Source organism: Cololabis saira, chromosome 4 (assembly GCF_033807715.1).
Source record: "Cololabis saira isolate AMF1-May2022 chromosome 4, fColSai1.1, whole genome shotgun sequence".
Classification (NCBI taxonomy): domain Eukaryota; kingdom Metazoa; phylum Chordata; class Actinopteri; order Beloniformes; family Belonidae; genus Cololabis; species Cololabis saira.
Window position 1 is genome coordinate 39427005 of NC_084590.1, and position 23107 is coordinate 39450111.

Genomic DNA, 23107 nt, shown 5'->3' on the forward strand with positions numbered 1-23107 from the left:
AAAAAAAGTTTCTTTTGTTTAATTGAAAGTCGAGAGTAATTATTTCCCTCTATCTGACAACTGTGTCCTTGTTTCTCTGTAGGAAGTCATGGCTTCACCTTGTCTGGACCCAGCTGAAATTCGCCTTCTTCGCCCTCCTTCTTTGACTCCGTCCCCTGAGCCCCTTCTGCTTGATTTAAAGCATTTGGCCTCTTATATTGTGAGGTCAGGTGTTAACAATCCCTTCCTTCTCAAGGGGCTCGCGACTCTGAAATTCACAAATGAGTTTTTGCCAAAAACCACGAGTGCACAAACAGGATCTGCTCTGCCACCTCATGTCCTCGCCGTACAAGCAGAGCAGTCAAATGGAGGCCGCGATCATGTACTTGCTCTGCTCATAACCACAACGTTCTTTAAAAAATTTCCGTTAAGTCCATGCACATGGCGGTATGATATATCGTTTTTAAAAGTTTAAACTCCACAAGGCAGTGCCTCACAGGAACGGAAACTGTCGTCAGAGAATGCTTTGTGCGCCAGATGACACGCGATATCTCTTCTTCCTTTTGTAAATGTCTCTCATTAAAGATTTCTATCCTTGTGTCAGTCTCTTGTCCTTTCCGAGATCCCAGCTCTTCCATGCTTGAAATTGAAGGCTGGAGTGAATCTTATCGCCTCTCATTAGCCTCATTCCTGGTCTCTCTGTGGTTTCCTTTATTGCTCAGAGTTAACCTTCTCACTTGGTGGCATTCATGGAGGACTCCACTTTTTCAAAGGAATTATACGGGTTGTAGTATTCCATCACACTGGTGCCTGACATTTCATTCGATTCCCAGCAAAAAGAGAGCATCTTTATCATACAGACGTCACAGCTATATATTTATTTCTTATAAATATTTTACTTCTCAGATTTCTGTTGCTGAAACCTGTTGCAATATAAGCATATGAGCAGTTGCAGGTTTAACATAATTGGCTGATGTGAAATAAGGTAACTGCAAGCTGCGACGCAGAGAAAAAAAAACAAAACTCATCATGTTGCTGGATGAATGTAATTACATTGTCACTGACTTTTGCATTTGTTCAGATTGATTGATGTTTTTGTCCTGATGCAAATACCGTAGCCTTTCTTTTCCAGTTGGGAAACAGTGCAGATGACTCCATTCCTGTGTGAAACCGTTCAGAGCTGCCATGGAAAGTCTACTCACACACTCAAATCACATCGCCAGTCTATAAATATACCGTCTTAATGTTGACCAGTGCTGGGGGCCGGGGTGGGGGCTCCTGCACACCGGCGACTTGGGCTCCCATAGCTGCCCTGGCTCTCCTGAAGAGGGGGGGCCCTCAAACCCCCTGATGTGACTCCCTCCTCCATCTCACATAAATAAAAAAAACAAAAAAACATTTTAGATATGGGGAAAGCTTCCACCCAGTATGCCACATCTTTCTTTTTTTATGCACTCACACACATTACAAAATAAACACAAACAAACTTAAAATCAGGAAAATTAGATATATCTGACTGGAAAAGAGGAGGGCCGGCTGTATGCGCTGTTTGGGGGGGGGCTCTTGTTTGTCGCCGTCACGGTGTTGGGTACAGGTGGTCAATCAATCAATCAATCAATCAATCAATCAAATTTTATTTTTATAGCACCTTTCATCCAGGTACATGAAATAGAAAGTGCTTAACATTTTGACTGAAAAATAAGCATAATAAAAACAAAAATCAAAACCGGGAGACCAATGCACACTGACATACAATATAATTAATTAAAATGAAATAATGATAAAAGTTCAAGAATTAAGGCTAAAAAATAATCAGTCCACAACAATAAAATATAATAATAAATAAAACATTACAAGAAATAGATAAATAAATAAAACAAATACCTCTACAAAATGTTAAACAGAATAAAACTATAAAAAAACTATAAAATTTGATGATAAAAGCCAGACCAAAGAGATGAGTTTTTAGTCTACATTTAAAAATGTCCACATTGTTACATTGATATGTTGTTTCATAGGGTACTATTATATTAAGTTATGAAATCTCATGGGATGTTAAACTATAGTATTATTATATTGTTATATATTATAGTATTATTATATTGTTATATATTATAGTATGGCGATATCATTTGGTTATATGTTATAATATTTTATAAAAATTATGTTATATTAGGATATTACTATATTATTATGCTATATTTATATTATATCGTGCTACACCACTCTATATGATAATTATTTATTTGTTTAACTTATTTACTCTCGAATTAATATTCTCAATTTATGTATCTACTTATTTACACACACACACACACACACACACACACACACACACCACACACACACACACACACACACACACACACACACACACACACACACAAACTGATGTTGTCTTTTGTCGTTGTTTGCACTGTATGTTAATAAATAAAAAAATAAATAAAAAATGTCCACATTTCCAGCTCCTCTGAGATCCTCCAGCAGGCTGTTCCACAGTTTTGGAGCATCGTGGCTAAAAGCAGCATCACCAAATGTTTTAGTTCTACTCTGTGGAACAGCTAAAAAGGAAGAGCCAGAGGATCTGAGTTCCTTCCTGGTTCGTAGAATAAAAACATCTCTGGAATATACTCTGGTGCAAGCCCATGTAGCGCTTTATAAACTAATAAAAGAACTTTAAAATCAACACGAAAACTAACAGGTAGCCAGTGTAAGGATTTTAAAATGGGCCTAATGTGTTTCTCTCCTTCTGGTCTGAGTCAGAACTCGCGCTGCAGCGTTTTGAACCAGTTGCAGCTGATTGATGGTATTCTTGGGTAGACCAGTAAGAAGAGCATTACAGTAGTCTATCCTGCTAATTATGAAGGCGTGCATTAGTCTCTCAGTGTTGCTCAGACAGAGAAACGGCCTCACCTTAGAAATATTAAATATAAAACGCTGGTCGTTGGCTGTCTTGGCCCCTTCTGGTGTTGGTCGTGTTGCCCCTGTTCTTCCTTCCTTCCCCTTCTCCGCTCCTGTGTCTTCTTCCCCATTCATCAGCTGGCGTTTGGAGGGGACAGGACTGTTGCTGCTGAGACCGGATTGCATGGACTGGTGGTCTGTTAGGTCAGTTAGTCTTGGCAGCGTCAGAGCCACGGACTAAGACATGGTGATCTGGGGAGGTCTGAGATGGGGCTGCCTCGTCACACCCTTAGGCCCTTGAGTTCTTGGACACATTATTTATTTAAGTGTTAAACACTTGTCATAAGTACGAGTCAAGTGTGCTGTCATCCCTAAAGTTGCATGTTAATTAATTGCCCTGCAGGGATTAATAAAGTATTTTGAATTGAATTGAATCCAGTGTTGTCTTCTTTGAACATTGCATCGCAAAAGAAATTCAAAGCATTACTTCTGATATCTTATAATCTAATTAATATCCCTATGTCCTTTGAACTCGGTGTAACAGTGACCTAATGAGCCTATTACATTATTTGGTCAACAATAAATTGCTAATTGCCAATAGAAGATGTTAAAAATATCTGGTGTTTCTCTCAGTTAGCGTGGACACGCATTAGATGGTTGCAGTAGAGGATGCTGATGAAATTACCCAACCATTTCTAGACAACATTGTGTGAAATGTGAGAGAGGATGTCAGGCAAACAATTATTCATCTTCTCAACATTTTCACAGCACATCATTCCAATCAAACGTCCTTCCTTTTGCTATAAAAGCAGCAATCTTATTAAAGCTCGCTAAAAGTCCATAGTGCTAATGCCAACATTTGAATTAGGCGATTATTCTACCTGGATGAGTTTGTAGTATTGGATAAAATCAGAGGTAGTCAACCAAGCATCTTTTATCCTACAACAGCTGACTTTGCAGTTGGCAGCTGTATTTTATTTTTTTGCCCCATGTAAGTAGTTTTTACTTAAAGCAGCACTATGTAACTTTTCCACCTTAATATAATATTTCCAGAGTGATTGTGATGGTACATCAACTTCCAACAGGTTTAATGAACCTCTGTCATGGTCTGAGGGGTCTGTATCTCCTTCACTGGTACTATGTAACTTTGAGGAGCATGGTAGGAACCCTTCCACACTAAAAAACTACACATTTTTACGGCTTTGACTGCTTTACGGCATACGTCACTTCCCCCTCCTTCCCGATTCGTAGTTGAGAGGAAAATGGGCGGGGCGTGGAGCGCACGGCTCATGAGAAGCTGGTAACCCGTTGCTGCGTTGTGGCTGCAGCAGCTCCACATAACAGACGTGGGGAAAAGATCGCTAATGGTTTAACTTTTCACCGCTTTCCTGCTTGGAGGAAGAACCACGGAGACCAAGTATCTGAGATAACAGAGTAAAAGAGTGAAAGAGTCATCGGCTCGCTTGGATCGCAGTTGTAACGACCAAACATAACATTCCACACAGTATCACAAACAAACACTCACACAGACGGGTCGGATCAAAACACGGGTTTTATTCCCCACTTCTCCAGCTAAACGCAGTTGCTGGCCAGCTCTCTGCGGTGCGATTAACCCCAATCTACAGATAAAACTAGTTTGTTGAGGAAAAGATATTAACTCTATTTGTAGCTGCAGAGGAAAAAAATAATCTCACGAGGAAAACTAACATATTGCTCACGCCTCAGAGCCTCTTCAGCATAATATAGCAGTCAAAAAAGAAGAAAAGAAAAGTAAGAGTAATACAAAACATGTACTGTATGTTGTACTATTATACTAATTTATTGAAACACATGGCGAGTCAAACCTTTACCAAGGCAGCTGCCAAACACTCCTAAACAAGGTAGCCGGAGACGTGGGTTCTGCAGAACTGCGGCAGTAAATCCTTTCTAAAGAGTGCAGCTCCGACGAGGAGCTCCATTCTTTAGCAGGGATTTCATATGGATCCAAACCGTTAATAATCATTATTTTCTCCATATACCGCTCCCTGGCTTCCTTGTTTAAGGTATCCCTTAATTGTCCGACAATTGCTGCATGTAAAGTACTGACTGAATGCTACGCGCCGACTAGTGCGTGAAGGCTGTATTGCTACTGTAGCCTGGCGTGAGCCTGTGAGTCCGAGCTCAGGGCAAAAGTAAAGTTACGGACATACGAATCGTTTTACACACGGATCCATTTTACAGATTTGCAGCGCGAGAAGTGTGTCAAAATCCATGTGTACAAAGACAGCCAATCGAGAGCTTCCGGCTGATTTTTTGCGCACACATAAATATGAATACAGATACACAAATCTTTTTACAGACACACAAATGTGAATACGGACACACAAATCTTTTTATGCACACACAAATCTTTTTACGCACACACAAATCTGAATACAGAAACACAAATCTTATTACGCACACACAGATTGAGATACGCACACACAAATAATATTAGAACAATAATACCCCCATAATCACGGTAAATTCCAGTTCCTTTCCAGCAGATTAACATCTTTTTTTTTGCGTTCCGTCTGTTCACTTGGTGAAACAGAAAAGTAGTTTTGAAAGTCCGTCCCGTCTTCATTCGCTATCAAAACAAATGCACGTGACGGGCACAGTTTTCCGGCAGTACGCGCTGGTGCTCATGGGAAACGTAGTGTTCTTTCTGGTAAAGCACTACCGCTTTTGTCCAAAGGAACCGCCAAACTCAACAAAAACTGAAAGTTACATTGTGCTGCTTTAAATAAAAAGTGTTTGTCATTTTTGTAGTTTTAGTTACCAGGAGACCAGAGTGGAAGAATGAAATACTAAAGACTGTTAATTCATAAGTGATAAATCTCAAATCACGAGTCGAATCTGAAGTAGTTCAAGTATTTGAGTCGAGCCTCGAGAGCAACTCAAGAGTAACTACAGTCCAAGCTGCAGATTCGAGTCCCAATCACTGGCATAGAAAACTCTTATACCTTCTTATCATGTCGTTTTCTCCATTTCCAAATCTTTTCCATTATCGTTCATTTGCATATACATGCTCTATTTTAACACTGCTCTTTTCTTGGCTGTTTAACAAATGTTTATGCTCGGCTGCTGTGTTTGCCTGTGTCTGCAACTGCCGTTTAATTAAAAGAAAATACTTTTGCAGTTCCAATTTTAGCATTCAAGGACATTCCCATTCAATCTTCTATCTTCTAGGAGCTATTATTTTTTTCCTTGGAGGTGTTGTATATCTGCTGAACACTCTGGAAAGCAATTCTCTCAGCTTGGACGCACTGTAACCCTTTCATGAATAATTACAGGTATTGAAGGACTAATTATATTTTCTTCATAACAAATGATATCATTGTAGCGTGATGGCATGCCCGCTCCACATTGGTTGAATAGAAAGGCTGTTAGTCTCAGCTTCATTGGGACTCGCAGGACTGGCATTTTCCTCGTGTTTTCCATCTCTGCCGTGATGTTTTTCTGATGACAGCTCGCTATTACAGAGAACATATGCTTGAAATCAAAAAGTCATTCCGGGCTAAATCGTCGCACGTCTTCTCAGTTCTTGAAAACGCATAAATTGAGACGCCGGGGGTTGTAAACATCCAGGTAAAAACAGCCATTCGTTACGGTAAATTCTGGGTGCTTATAATAAGGAAGAGGAGCTTGCTGGGAAAATTGGTAGCACTATCAAAAGTATTCACTTTTACATGTTTGGCTCATATTGAAGTGAAGGAAGTGTGTTGTTTAGATTTATTATAGCTGAGCATCAATCTGACGACAATGTTTTATGAAAATGACTTTCATGAGAATATGATGGACAAGGACAAGGCTGCGTGAGGCATGAGTGTACCACATCGTTACCACAAGAACTTATTTTTATACTACAGGACTGTCTCAGAAAATTTGAATATGGTGATAAAGTTCTTTATTTTCTGTAATGCAATTAAAAAAACAAAAATGTCATACATTCTGGATTCATTACAAATTAACTGAAATATTGCAAACCTTTTATTATTTTAATATTGCTGATTATGGTTTACAGTTAAAGATTAAGATTCCCAGAATATTCAAATTTTTTTAGATAGAATATTTGAGTTTTTTTAAGCTGTAAGCCATGATCAGCATTATTAAAATAATAAAAGGCTTGCAATATTTCAGTTGATTTTTAATGAATCCAGAATGTATGACATTTTTGCAGTACAGAAAATAAAGGACTTTATCACAATATTCTAATTTTCTGAGACAGTCCTGTATACCATATAAAACATACTTCTAATTATATACTAAATTTACCATTCAAATTTGCATTCATGCAAATGCTTACTGTATATACAATACAACTAAACCAAAAAAGTTTTGCTGAGGAAAACTTTGCATTATTGGCTCATGTACTCAATTAGTTTCTTGCCGCAGCTTGTGAAGTAAAGGTCCTTCAGCTAAAACGTGATATTTTGGTGTCTCTGTCTCTGCTTCTGTGCCTTTCAACATATACTTGTAAACATTTGTTATTTCACTGTGAATCAAAGAGACAACATTTATTGGCACAACCTTCTGTAGCGGACAGCAGCAGCCTTGTTCCATCTATTTTCAACAGATGGCTCTTTAGAATGACACTCGCTTTATGACCTTTAGCTTGGACAGTTTTATTTCGTGACAAGGACAACACTCTCCAGAGCTGCTCCGTGTTTTCAGTCAGCATGCATATTTATCAGCCTCTTCCGAGAGGGACTTAATCTAAATTATCACAAGGTTATCTGTCTCATATTCAGTAACTTAGTCCTGCCACTCCTGTGACGCTGTTTTCAGATAAACTTATTGAGGCAATGACAAAGACAAGAAAGAAAAAGAAAAATCTGTCTAAGCGTTGAGCTTGAAAAGATAGGGTTATTAAAGAGAAAAGAGGAAGTGCTGGGTAAATGGATGCTGAGTCTTTAGAGAAAAAAACGTACTTCTGCAGCATCACAATGGAACTGATTGGCATAAAATGCACTCAACCACTGCCAGACATGCACACAAATCCTCCTGCTGTGTCCCTGTGAGTGTTTTTTTTGTATTGGTCTTTGAAGCAGCCTGTTATGTGACAGCAGGCCTTGACACTGAGCAAACTTTGTGCAAGTTAAACTTTGACCAAATCAATACGATCTCTTCATCATAAAGTGCATGTGTGTTAATGCAGTCTGTTGTAACAACCTGAATCGAGGGCAGCTTATATGAATGCACATTTTCACCACATACATTATATAGCATTTCGTATAAAACAAATATACACATGACCTATACAGACCTTCATGTCCACAAATATGGGATTTTGGGACATCTTGTGTTACCTTCACATGAACCAAAAATATATTCTAGGAACATCTGGAATCTCAGCAGATAACTGTCAAGATGATATCTCATGGGCCAAGATGTGGGTCAGCGAGAATTTTCACCTGGCACTGGCCTTCATCTTCCAGAGGACAAAAGGCCACAGCTTCACCAACATCATTAGAGCCGGTCCTCTGGGGAGTACGAAAGTTTGTTGAAAGACTATTGACTGCAAAGTTGATTTTTTTTTATTTGACATTACTTGTTTTATTTGACCTTGCAGTCTTTCTAAAACCAGGATCATCAAATCAGGTATAATCCCTGGCAATGGTAGTTTTACAAATGCCATGATCAAAGTTAAAAGTCTGGATCAGCTACCACAATGCAAAAACTCAAAATCTTACCAGGAATATTTGTCTTCTTTCTAGTTAAAATGTCTTATTTTTAGTCAAAAAATCTCATTACACTTAAAACAAGAGTCATAACCAGAAAAATAACTTGTTATTTGACAATTTTCACCTGTTTCAAGTAAATTTTCACTTGAAATAGGTAGAAAAATCTGCCAGTGGGACAAGATTTATCTTCTTATTACAAGCAAAAAAATCTTGTTCCACTGGCAGATTTTTCTGGGAAAACCTACTTGAAACAGGTGAAAATTGTTGTTTTTTTCCAGTGATGAGTCTTGTTTATTATACATATACTGCAAGGACAGTATATGTATATAACTGCTTTATCTTAATTTTTTTTTTAACAGATTTACTACTTTAAGAGGCAGAAAAGGTTACACATTGGCAGCCACATTTGTGCAGAAATCGATTCCTCTTCATCAGCCGCCTCCTTAAAGCTACAGCGCATCACATCCTTGCTGGGCTCAGCTGTCCCAGGTTTTATCAGCTGGAAACTCCACATGTTGTGATGGGATGGGCTTGGCAGAGAGCCCCGCCATTGGCTGTTGTCTCGAGAGGATAAAAGGCCGGTGCACAACACGTGCTTGCCCTCTGTTCTCGTCACTGTGAGCGGCGCTCGGTGCTCGATTAGCTTCGCCTGGGGGAACCATGGCAGACCAAGAGGATAATGTTACCATTCCCGAGTTCAGCTGCCTTCTGCAAATGGATCCGTATCTGAAAAAGTACGAGAAGGACTTCGAGAGGAGGTAAAAAGGGAAAAAAAGAGAGTGATAGAGTGAAAAAAACGCTATAATGCCGCTGTTGTATACAGTTTGCTTTGCATTGGCTTTCCTGCTTCGACATGAAATGTCACAATAACATATGAAAGTGTTCCTGTTCGTGTTTGACGTTTTGAATGATGAAAGGGCGGATATTGCAGCCCTGTCCTCTCATGTGCAGTGGCATAAACAGTGTAGCTATAGCCTCCTTCTCTCCCAGCCTGCCTGAGACAGTTGTTGTGTAAATGATGTGTAGATGACGTGCACATGTGGCAGACCTAATAAACCGCTGTCAGGCTCATCATGTGGACTTCATTTTGCAGAAAAAGTCCCGGCTTCCTGCTTTTGGCAGATTAGATTAGACGTTAGCAGTCAGCTGATGTCCACGTCACATACTGGCTCAACATCTGTCTGGGTCTGGTGGTCAGTGGAGTTGTTGACAGCTGCTCCAGCATCACTGATGCTCTTTGCTCCTTTCTGTCCACTGTAATCTGTGTTGGACACCAGGCCTCCTGAAACATGTCTGGTTAATCATCACGTCTCCAAATTGCATAAGTTTGAGTCTCCATCTGGTAGATGAGTTAGTAGTAGTAGTAGTAGTAGTAGTACTAGTAGTAGTAAGTAGGGTTGTCCCGATCAGGATTTTTTAGCTACCAATCCGATCCCGATCACTTAAGTTTGAGTATCTGCCGATCCCGATTTTTCCCGATCCGATCACTTTTTTTGGCTTCCGATACTTTTTCCCGATCAGATACATTTTGGCAATGAATAAAAAAAAAAAAAAGAGAGGACTAAAACTAAATTATCCCAAGTTTGTTTTATTGTCCATTGGAGAACAACATGGACATATATTTCAACAAAACTTATCAGCTCTGGTGCCAAAAAAAATGTAAAAACATGACATTTTAAACTAAAATAAAAAGTGCAGAATAGTGCAATAACAAAAATAAATACATTTAACTTCAAAAGAGGTAGTTGAATGACATCCAGTCAAACTCACAAACACAAGAAAATTAAAATACTTTAATTGGCTCCCGATACATTTCCGATACTTTTTCCCGATCAGATACATTTTGGCAATGAATAAAAAAAAAAAAAAAAAAAAAAAGAGGACTAAAACTAAATTATCCCAAGTTTCTTTTATCGTCCATTGGAGAACAACATGCACATATATTTCAACAAAGCTTATCAACACTGGTGCCAAAAAATGTAAAAACATGACATTTTAAACTAAAACAAAAAGTGCAGAATAGTGCAATAACAAAAATAAATACATTTAACTTCAAAAGAGGTAGTTGAATGACAACCAGTCAAACTCACAAACACAAGAAAATTAAAATACTTTTTGGCTTAACCTTAGTGCAACATTCTGGATGGCATGAAATGAATAGCAGCAACTTAATGCAACATGAACATATATAAAATTTCACAATTCAAACATGTAAACCATGTTAGTTTCGCTTACTTCGTCACTTCCGGCCGCCGACCGGAAGTGACACCGGCCGGAAGTGATGTTAAATGCAATGATATATAAAACTATTTAATATATATTAATAACTAGGTATGTCCCAATACATTTGTGGCCGATACCGATGTTTTGAAAATGCCATGATCGGGACAACACTAGTAGTAAGGCTTTGCAATGTCACCGACCTTTCATGACATCTGCAGAGTGTTTAACAAACTCACCCTGTCTTCAACTTGGGTCTGGTTATTCATTTCTTTTTCTCCTCATTATAAGCTGACATTCAGGTAAACTACCTGTTGAGTACCTTCCACTTCAGAATAGTGTTCCATCACTGTAAATGATGGCAGCATTGCTGATGTCTTTCCTTCTCGGCATTGTCCTAACACACATCCTAAGGCCTCAAACTAGTCAACTATCATTGTGGGCACCACTGCTGGTTTTCACTCAGGTGCTGCTAATCAGATGCATTTGACTGACTGGAACCTGCCAGGTTAAAACCCCAAATCTGAAAAGCAATGACAACATGGAAATTGATAAAAACAAAAATTAATATCAATTGGTGGTTCTTGCATTTACTTGAACTTCTTTAAAAATAATTTTTCAAACCGTTAATCCGAGATATTTAATTTCTTTTGTTATTGTCATTCATTTTTACATTTCACGCCTGCAACACTACCCCAAAAGAAGAAAGTAGTATTAGTAGTTGTTGTTATTACTACTACTATTGCTACTGCTATCACTATCTTTTTCCTTTTTTTTTTTTAATTTTCAAGAAGAAATTCCAGGTCACATTCTTCACACATTCCCAAGGCCTCGCTGAGGAAGAAGAGGGTCTATACAAGACCTTACCTGTCCTCAATAGAGAAGCTTAGCAGTCAGAAATGAAAAATGCAACGTACTCTGTTGCACATTTTCAGGCATATTTACAGGAAGAAGGGCCAAAATAACACCTGGAATATTCATTCTCACTGCCAGAATGCCTTGTGTCCTGTGAGAAAGAATAAAAAATTTGCTGTCCAAACTTATTTTGGAACGTGTTGCAGGCCTGAAATACAAATCTGATGTGTATTAAAATATGAAATGAAGTTGATGAGAACAAACATGAAATATTTTCAGTTATTTCTTTCTGCAAATACAGTAAATGAAAGTCAAAGTAAAAATCACAAATCTTAATTTTTTTTATTTTCCATGTTCTATCTTTTTCTGATTTAGGAGGATGATTCCTCTGGAATCTGTAAAATTATACTTAGTTTTTTTAACGCACTGCCTTCATAATTTAAAAATAAATTATGACGCCTAATATGTCCTGGTTCTTTGCATGGAGGACCAAAACTGACATAATAACAGATAAAAGCAGAAATATATATATATCTCCTTATACATGCATTCCTTGTTTTTACTTTCTGCTCTTCTACTATTGGTTGATAAACGGGAAGGGATCGGCCAAAATTAAGAATTTTGCGCAGTAACGTATTAGGTAAAGAAAAAAGAGGAGACGAGGGAATGTAAAAACAAGGAATGCATGTATAAAGAAATGGAAAAACTGTGTGGTGTGTGTGTTTCTGCTTTTTAATTACTGGTATGGCAGTTTTGGTCTCCTTCATATTGTTCATCTGAGGTTGTAATGTTTTGATCTTAAGACTTGATAAGGGCAAGGTTTTTTTTCTTTTCCCTTGTACATGTTAAACCTTACTTTTGAGAGAGAAATTGATTGAACTACTTATTTCCCACGGCTAAATGTTCACATTTAACACATAACTTGACCTGCTTGACCTCAGGGACTCTGCTTCATTATGAAATTAACATGAACTGCAGATGAGGTGCAATCAATGCCGGTCCGGAGAGTATTTGGTGAGACGTCTACATAATTATGCGTTTTGAGTGAACTTGTCCTTCGTCCACCCACACATGGACAAATTGGACAACTTTTTGCTCACTCTGCAGCTTTATGGGCCAGTGGATTTAGTAAACCTTTCTTTGGAGCAGATGTTCAGATGTCATGTAGTTGGTTGTCATTCTGAAAAAAACTATTTCATTTTTGCTTTTAATTAGATTCAGACAATATCCCACAATCAGCATTCCGTTGCATTGTTATTAGAGGGAGTCAAATGGGGTTAATTAGTTGCAGGTAGCTTGACCTTCTCTGGTTCCAAACCCGACTGCATCTAACGGACGCAGCGAGAACTAGACGGTCAAAGATAGAGACGGGTGAGTTACGACTTAACCTACGTCAGAATATTAGAAGTTGACTTGCTGCACACAACTGCATGTGATCCTTATCAGGTGGGAGTTAGAAGTGGGAGGCGTCAATGCTGACTACCACATTATTGGGTACCTCCTGTAAGTCTGCTTGTGCATCGGATGATAAGCTTCAGAATCCCTTCTTGTTTTGGCTGAAATGTGTTATTTGTGCAGTTCAGTCACCTGGAATTGCTATTTTACCACACGACAGGGTGAATATTTACTAGAAACCTGCAGTCTACGTTGATCATGAAACCGTGTTGTGTCATCTAAGGTTAACCAGGTGTTTTTTATTTCATAATCTTTACCAGGAATGTAATTTTCTAAGCCCATCAGAGGTATTTAAATTATCCTAAGCATGACCAACCAGCTTTGGTATGTAAGGAGGTAATTACAGAAATACTAAAAGATTTGGAGGAAAAACATCAATGATGGAGTGTTTCTTTTTTTATTTCTAATTTTTAATCTATTTAGAAGATATTTCAGGCACTACTGGCCTTTGGCAAAATTTGAAAGGAGTTAGACAGGAAAGCAGGCAGAGAAGGCGAGCTGACGCGCAGCGAGGGGTCTGAAGCCGGGACTAAAATCCAGGCCGACTGCAACGAGGGCATTAAGGGCTCAGTTGTCAGTTGATGAAAATTGACAGTGAGTACAAATGCGTTCATTCATATGTCCAAAAAAAAAAAATAACCAAGACATTGTACAATACTGTGCACAGGTTTTACACATCTCCAGTGTTATCGTTTTATTAACATCTATATTTATTTTCAGGCCCCTTTTTTTTAGGATAAGAAACAGAAGTAAAGAGGAAACTTTAGAAATGTTGTTTTAACAAGTTCAAAATGAATTCTGAATGAAAATAATTTGATCCTCTTTTTCTACAAACATCTATGCAATTCTTAAAATACATTAATTTTAAATGGCAAACAAAAGTGCAGCCTTTTAAAATAGCTGTGTTTAACTCGCCGAGGTCTAAGTTCATGGCATCTGTTTTCACTCCATGTACACCAGTGTTTGACATCATCCTCACTTAAGGGATTAAAAACGACATAATAACTTTACAGTTATTATTTGACTTCATGCCTTCACTCTTCCACAACTCTTTTGTCAGTTTCCATTCATGTTCATTTTATACATCGCTTTTTTTTATCCAGATAAACAAAAAGGGCTGCAATATTAGTAAAAACTTGCAAATTAATGAAGCAACAAATGATTAAATTAAAGGTGCTGATGTGATTTAGCACTTGTCACTTTTTGGTGGATAGATGGTGTTTAGTACAGATTCCCACCTCATGAAATATTAGTGTTCCCTGCATGATTTCTTTGTTTGAGTTTTTTTCCTAAATGCCTGCATGTTGTGTTTTTCACTCTTAAGTTGATGGTGATAACAGTTTAGAGCGGTGTCTGCTTACCTTTGGTCATCCCCAATATAATGCTCTAGAACTCCTCTCAGGAGCCTTATAGTTTGATCTATATTCATCACCATGTCAGAGCTCGTTTCTCATGTGGCAGGTAAGGGACCACCTGCTTTGTATTTGAAGCAAGTGAGCGGTTGCTGGAGCCTCACAGAGAGATGAGCATGTCAATCCCATCTCAGGCACAGCTTGGGGTTTCTAGGCTTCATTGCGCCGCACGTGCGTCTCAGACACCTGTCCCGCTGATGAAAGCTGCGCCTAAATTATTTTACATATAAGATCACTGCTGTGTGAAGGTTAATTCTTTATAAGCTCCTGGTTGTTCTCGCGCCAGGAACCCCGAGTGCTAAAACGGGGGCGCGGGCAGAAATCAAGCGTTTTCTCAGGCGGCGGTGTCATGCTGAGTCCCAGTGCTGACAATTTAGCCGGCTTATCAGAAAGAGGCCTATGACCACAGAGACTGATTGATTCTTTAGATTTCACCACAAATGCTGACACTCAAGGCTGCCCACATTTCAGGCCGCGTGGACTTTGCTTCACGGCAGCCAGGTGAAACGAGTCCAGTAGGTGTTGCAAGTCTCCCTGCTTCACAAGTCTGCGGGAAGTGCTGCTTGGATTTTTGAAGTGCGGGGGTACACCATGCTCTCTCTGAAATAGGACCAAATGAAAGTAAGGAGCATTGCCCATGCTGTTTATTCCAGCAACGAGTTTTGGAAAAATTCTGAAGATGTCATCAGAATAGGTTTCAAAGCAAAACCTTCTGCTTGTGATGGTGATGAAATATATGCAAAGCAAAACCGATTATCAGCCTTGAGAGGATGAATATGAATGAGCTCTGAAGGAAAAGTGATCGATTTGAGATCTGACAAGGAATGAACAATAGAAAATGGTATGGTTAGTAGGAGTTGAGTAGAGCGACTCTCTTTGTTTGACCTTTTTTTAAGTAACTTACTTGAGAATCAGCAACATTGATAGTTGGCAGAGAAATGTCGCTTTAATCAGTCGATCTTGGTCTCATTAGTATACGCTCCCAGAAAGGACGTTTATGATGTGATTTTTAAAAGTCCCACTCCTGCTGGCCTGCATGTGAACTCTCAACAGAGCTGGCATCAAGAGCTAAAAACCTTTCTCATGTGTTTCTGAGTGACGGGACACAACTGGGCTCCAGCCGTCACCACCACCCACACGCCACAACAGACCTGAACACTTGCTCTAATTTTAGATGCCCAAATTGTCTGTCAATGGGTGTCTGAAGAAGTTACAAAGTTCAACTGCGCTTGACAAATGTCAAAAAGTAGATTGGATTTCTTTCTTTTCCTTTTTTTTTTTTCCAAAACACTTTGTTGTGAAATTAAATTTGCTTTACAAAAATAAAGGTCAAATAAAGGAGCCGCATAGAAACCAATGAAAAATCAGTTCGTCATAAGTATAACATAATTAATAAAATAATGCTCAGTTCCAGCAATTTGAAATGCCACTTTTGTTCTGTTTTCTTCAAAGTGTATATACTGTATACATATTTTTCTTTGAGCATAATTTTGATCAGGCTAAGTCTCTTCGGTTTAACCTTGTCATGATAATATGAATGTGTATCAGGAAAAAAATAAATAAATAAATGGAGCTTCAGTAATGGAAAATGTATCCATCCATCCAGTGCTTGTGGAAAAACTTATTTTTAAAAAGATCGTCTACTATTTAAAGAGCAACTAAATAATAAGAACTGGAGCAGTGGCCTTGAGATGGATTTACGACCATCCAGACTGTACTGTGATCTTTTACCGCTTCAGGATGGCGTGCTGCAGACCCCCGTCACCCTGAGTAGGATGAGGCAGGAATAGATAGATGCATGGAAGTGCAACAGTTTACTACCTTGATGTGCAACTATGTTGTTTTAATCTGGTACTACTGGTACAAAATGGCAAGAACCCCCACCCTCTCAACAAAAACCCTTTGCTACTGCCGCTTTCTGTTTAGTTTATTGGGCTTAGAGTTGATGAAAGCAGAGGTGTCCAGTGCATCAGGGGATGTCCCCAACAGTCTAGGTCTAAAGCAGCATGACTAATGGCGCTTTTACACTATTACCTACTCAGCGCGACTCGACTCACCTCGCCCCGGTTTTGCGCTTTTCCACTAGGGTTCGAGGCGGGTGGAGGCGTGCCGAGTAGATACTTTTTCTGTGTCTATTCTGCCGAGGTTCTAAGCGTGCTGAGTCATGCTGTATCTGACGTCATCACACTACAGGTCACCGTTCGGTCGGGGGGCGGGGCCGTCAGACGTTTGAATCAGGAAGCGGGAATCAGCGCAAGAGTGGCTCGTGGCGATTTTAGGCCCCGTTTACACATAGCCGGGTATTTACAAAAACGGATATCTCCCCCTCTACGTTTTGAAAAATTCCATCGTTTACACGAGATCGTTTTCAAAATCTCTTCGTTTACACGGATCTGCATAAATAGGCTGTTAACGTCATGCCAGCCAATCAGAATCCCGGAAAAAACATCAACAAATGACACGTGTAACTTCCAGTTAAGGCTGATTTATGGTTCCTCGTTACACCAAAGCAGAGCTTACGGCGTAGGGTACGCGGCGACGCACACCATACGGCGCGCATCGCCGCGTACCCTACGCCGCAGGCTCTGCGTCGATTTAACGCGGGACCATAATTCAGGCTTTACTTCCAAGACGGAACGAGAGTCTTTCGTTTGGAGTAACAGAGAAGTGGAGTTACTTTTAAGTGTGACTTTAGAATATAAAACAGGTAAAATACAAGAAAATATTGACGGTGGCCAAACTAATTGTAAACACAGGTCGCACACATGACGCTGGTGACGTTTCTGTTGCATAATGTGACGTTCTGAAGCCTAAATCTCCGTTTTCCTCTGTTTAGACGCAAACGTGAAAACGGAGTTTTTGAAAATCTCCACTTTGGCCGGAGTTTTCAGAAATGATCGTTTTTGGTGACTTTGAGCTCCGTTTTCGTGTAAACGAACGGCCAAAACGCATGAAAACGCCTCAGTTTTTGCTCCGTGTAAACGGGGCCTTATTCAACAGGCAATGGCAGCGCAGAAGTCTATTTGGTGATCCAACTCTGAGGTGCAGATGTTCATAAACCTGGTGGCTGAGGAGAGAATTAAAAAGGGATCTAGACGGGCGATAAGGAACGATCAGATCTACCAGGCGCTTGGTCACTTCTCAGCCGCTTGCGGTTACCAGCTGACTTTTCATCAGCGCCGACACAAACGAACAAAAAAAAGCGTCGCCGCTTGAAGCTTCTTTCACTCTCATTGTGGAGGCAAGACGAGGCGTGTCGAGTCGCGCTGAGTAGGTACTAGTATAAAAGCGCCATAAATGGATGGCTCAGCTGGAACTCACTTCAGCCATCTCCTAACAATACGCTTAATCAAAAAGGAAAGTTTTAAGCCTAATCTCAAAGGTAGAAAAAGTGTCTGGCTCCTGAACCAACGCTGAGTCACTGTCATGGGACTGAACCATCAGGAAATCAGACCAAGGAAAAAGGATTTATGCATGAAAAAGGCAAATGAAAACAAGTATCGTTGGGTATGAAAAGTGATATTCAGTCAGTGCGGTTACTTGCACATCTAAATCAAGCTATTGGCAACAATCTTGCCAAGGATTAAACTGGAGTTTCTGAGAAATCCAAGTATACATGCATGAGAAGACAATCGATTATTGAGTGAGGTGCGTTCGACTCCGGGATGCTAGGTGGCGCCGGGAGTCCCGGGGCAGTCAGTAGCTTGGCTAAACATGGGTTGCATATACATGCCGGAATAACACTGAATAGGACGCATTATCTGTCACTAAAAGCTTGATCTCAAGAGCTTTGGTTTGGTTCGACTACGGCCCGGCTAAGGTGTATACATGGCTTTTAAAACTTCGATTTCAGTCGGATTAGGGCAGTGTCTCTCAATCCTGGTCCTCGTGGGCCCCTGTCCTGCATGTTTTAGATGCTACCCTGCTTCAGCACACCGTGATAAAAGTACCTGTGTCATCAACAGAGCTGTGCAGACCTTGGTGACAAGCTAATGAGGACCTTTAATTAGAATCAGGTGTGTTGGTGCAGGGAAACATCTAAAACAGGGGTGCTCAATACGTCGATCGCGATCTACCAGTCGATCGCAAAGGTATTATTGGTAGATCGCGTGACATTAAAAAAATTGACGTCAACCTATCATCCATCCCGTCTTTTGATTGATATACAGGGCAGCCAATCAGATGACATCTGAATTTTGTCTGAGGTCATAGGTCGCTGCGCATGAGCAAACAACTGCGCTAAGTGCTAACTAACTAGCAAGTTTGTCAGCGAGTCACGGCCAGTTTTCAGCCTTTGGTTTTTTTCTTGGGCTGAAACGATTCCTCAAATAATTCGAGTAATTCGATTACAAAAAATGATAGAGGAATTTTCTCTGCCTCGAGGAATCGTTTAATTTCTTTTTTTTTTGTTTAATTTCACCAGCTCAAATCCTCGTATTACGCCCAGACTACATTTAATGCGACACAACGCGCTGACGCTGCGCCATACATCCATGCGCTGCGCACGTTAAAGGGGGAAGAAAGAGGCGGCGGATATGTTTGTTTTGTAACATGTCATGCTCAGGCAGTCTGCAATGGCCCAGACGGGAGACACATGTAGTTCAGTGCTTAACTTTTATTTTTAATCCACGCTATATTCTTCTGATCCGTTCTCCTAATGTTCCCCCTCTAAAGCCAAAATTATATTTCCGCGTTAAATCGACGCAGAGTCTACGCCGCTCTCCGGCGAGGGTGGAGAGCGCCGGTCCGGCTGGCGGTGCTGCGCTGCGCTGCCATGCAGGCTCTCCACGGCTACGCCGTAGCCTACGGCGTAGGGTACGCAGCGAGGCGCAGCGAGGCGCAGCGAGGCGCAGCATTCTGCGTTGTTGTAACGCGGAACCATAAATCAGCCTTTACCCGGTATATAAACCTCTGTTCCCGCTACAGTTTTAACTAAAAGAAAAGGCAGAAAATGTCAGAAAAATAAAACCGTAATAAAGCTAACTGGGTAGTTTTCAATTTTAGGTCCGTAGTCATTCATGGATAAAACAAGCAGCACTGGTGTCTAATGTGCTCCAATACAGCAGGGCTCATCATTTTATTTTGAACACTGCCAAAACTCTAACTTAAAACTTAACTAGAACTTCAAATTTGCTTGACACAAATGAAAGTTCAATTGAAACACGTGGGAAAAACACCTAACCTTTTAAGTTATGTGTGTTATCAGGTGTAATGGCATTTTTAGGTTAGAAATAAGAACATTTCTTGGTAAGATCCTTAGTTTTTTGAGTGAACATAGTTAATTGTGTTGTGTTGTGCAATATTGGCTCATGCGATATAAAGAATCCTCAATATATTTATAAATAAATATATGTTTTGCATTTTTTGTAGTAGGTGGTAGATCATTTTGACTTGATCATTTTATAAGTAGCTCTCATGCTGAAAAAGTGTGAGCACCCCTGATCTAAAACATGCAGGACAGGGGCCCACGAGGACCAGGATTGAGAAGCACTGGATTAGGGTAACAATTTGACTTTCTGTTAGTGCATGTAAACATACTGACAGATTTATCACAAATTGATAGGCAATGAAGTTGCCCTGAAACTCCAGTGGTGGTCCTAAAGGGAGATGGCAGGCATGAATTCAATAGTAAATGCCCATGGATAATTATGGCTGTTGTCACCCAACAAACGGATACCAAAGACCTTTAAGGGTTTTTGTAAGTAAAGAAAAACCTGTCCAGAAGCATTGCTGGCAAATGGTCGAGATTTCAATCCAATCAAAAATGTATAGGGTTAAAAAAAAAAAAATAATTGCACAATAAGACTCATCCTACAAAGCCAATCTGTCAACTGCAACATGACTCATTCTTATTAGTTCAAGTTGATACTCTCAGATTAAGCTCTTGCCAGAGAAGATGCTACGAAGTAACAGATGCAACTTTTTTCTTCTTCTTTATCGTTCCTGACTCTATTTTTAATGAATATGTTCTCCAAAGCTGAATGTTCAGCTGATGATAAATAAAACAGTTTTGTTTATCTATTTTCCTGCCCTGCAAAATGAAAACTCTGAATGAACATCAACCAAGAGTGATGATGCAATATTTTTGCCACGGGTTGTAGATTCATAAAGAATTTCAAAAAGAACTGAATTAAGTTTAAGACGAGTTTGAAACATGACATGGTCTGAAACAACATAACAGGGTCTGAAAAGTTTTCCGTAACACTGTACCAGTAGCTTAGCAACTTTATAGAAGATATTATTAACATGAAATGTCTTCGCGTTTTAGAACCTACCGTGAAATGTGAGGTTTCTGAAGCGGAGATGAAGACGGCAGCTATGAACCGAACTGACTTGTATTAGGAATTTAGAGCCAGCACAATGAAACAAGGGGCTGCCTTATGTGATGCGTCAATGTACAATAAGGCTCTGCCCTTTGCAGTTCAATGGGAGGGTGTACTACAGCCAAATGTTTCCAGTACATACCATGTGTAGTCAAATACTTGACATTACAGTAAACTGCATAATCTGTAATGCAGTGTATGAGTAGGATAAGTCGCTCTGAAGTAAATTCAGTCAGCATACATGCAGTGTACATTTGTCATGTATGATAGGCGAGAGGGAGGAAGCGGGAAATGTGTGGCGAACACTGCATCCATACGGTGTTGAATGCTGCCTCCCTCTCTGGCCCGGCTTCCTCGAACTCATTTATAATCATAGACGTGACTTTCATGGGTATAAATACTGTTGCACTGGAACTCTTCCCTTATGAGAACGCTCCCTTTTGTCCTTCCTTTTCAGCATATTCTTGAACTGGTGACAAAGTGGCAAAGGAGGCCCGTGCCAGCATTGGTTTGGACATTAAAGGGTTCCATTTGGCAACGGCGCTCTGTGTCCAACATGCTCCACACAGGGAGCAGCTGCTGAGAAATCACACTGGTTACTTCAGCCCATCATCACTAACCCCGGGGCATTCACAGGCGAGCCTGAGCTTTGCTTCAGGGCTATAGGGGAGGGAGTGCACTTAACTGCTGGCTGAGAAAGGCTCTCTGTTCCTGGGGAATCTGATATGGACACCAGCTTGGCTGCATGAACTAAAGTGAGATAAATGGTAAAGTATTTAGTCTCTTCCTTGCTGTTGAAGGTAATTTCACATTTATCTCCTTGAAATGCCTGCAGTTGCACATTCTTGGGGTATTGAGGCTGATTTGTGTCCCAGGATTGGGCCTCAGAAAGATAATGTTAACCTGGAACTAGTTTGTCCTGCTACACTGCACATGCAGCAAAATTTGGAATTTAAATATCTCAACTCATGCATGCAATATATGCACACTTACCAAAAATCACTTTCTCCTTGGTGTTTACCATTTAATTGGGATTATTCTGACGATTAAAAGTGACAATAGTCCTTCATCCATTGGATAGTTGTTAGACATTTACAGTACAGGTTGAAATTTTTGGTCACCTCTGCTACTGTTTGTGGTTGGTTGATGTGGCTGTTCAACATCGTGTGGACATTGATGACAATGTCTCTGGATCGGCAGGATGAGGTGGTGGTCCTCCTTTTTAAGAAGGGGAACGGAATAGTGCTCCAACTTCAGCCTCCCTGGTATGGGGAATGTTAGACACCCTCAGTGGGCTCCTGGAGGAGTCATGGGAGTTTGCCCAACCAGCCTACATGTGCTTTGTGGACCTGGAGAAGGCATTCGACCAGGTTCCCTGGGGACTCCTGTGGGGGGCTACTCCAAAGGTATAGGTGCTGGAGTCCATTATCCAGCCTGTCCTGAGACCTCGGTCCACATTGTCAGGAGTAAGTCGGATTTGTTTCCACTGAGAGTTGGACTCTGCCCAGGTAGCCCTTTGTCAACAATTCTGTTCATTACCTTTTCTAAAAGGGTGGGGGTGCCCTCTCCGTTTCAGGGATCAGATCCTGCCCAAAGTGGGAAAAGTTAAAGTATCTTTGGGTTGTGTTCACGAGTGGGGGAATGGAGCGGGAGATTGGCAGGGAGATCGGTGCGGCATCTTCATTGATGCAGTCGTTGCATCAAATTGTTGTGGCGAAGAAGGAGCTGAGTTAAAAGGAAGTTCTTGATTTACCAGTCTAGATTTCCCACTTTCACCTATGATTACGAGCGGTGGGTAGTGACTGAAAGAATGAGAAGCTCGGTTATCCAGGAGGGGCTCAGAGTAGAGCCGCTGCTCCCCCACATCAAGAGGAGCCAGGTGAGCTGGCTCGGGCCTCTCTGATGAGGTCTTCCAGGCACTATGTATGTTTCTCAGCTGGCTTGGCAACACCCTGGGATTTCCCCCAGATGAGCTGGATGAAGTGGCTGGGGAGAGGGAAGTCCCTGCTTAGGCTACTGCCCCTGCTACCTGACCCTGGATAAGCAGATGAAGCTGGATGGATCTGCCAGTGACTCTGTCCCCAGTAAAAGTTCAGACGCCTTTAAATCAGGACACAAATGACATGTCAAATGCTTCAGTCCACCTCGTGTCACAATCTGATATATTTATACACCTAGATTAAGTTGGACAAACTTGATGATGGCGGGAGATTTGAGAACTAAATTGTAATTTGTGGAGAGTTTGATAAGAAGAAAT

General features: G+C 40.4%; 1 protein-coding gene across 1 annotated transcript in view; it reads left to right on the plus strand.

The window, feature by feature from the left end:
* Positions 1-9195: 9195 nt before the first annotated feature.
* Positions 9196-23107, plus strand: part of gbe1b (glucan (1,4-alpha-), branching enzyme 1b) — a 117128-nt gene continuing 103216 nt past the window's right edge. The window contains exon 1 of the mRNA XM_061719738.1: positions 9196-9343. Coding sequence (XP_061575722.1) covers positions 9246-9343 — 98 coding nt within the window. The 5' untranslated portion in view covers positions 9196-9245. The remainder of the gene's footprint in view (positions 9344-23107) is intronic.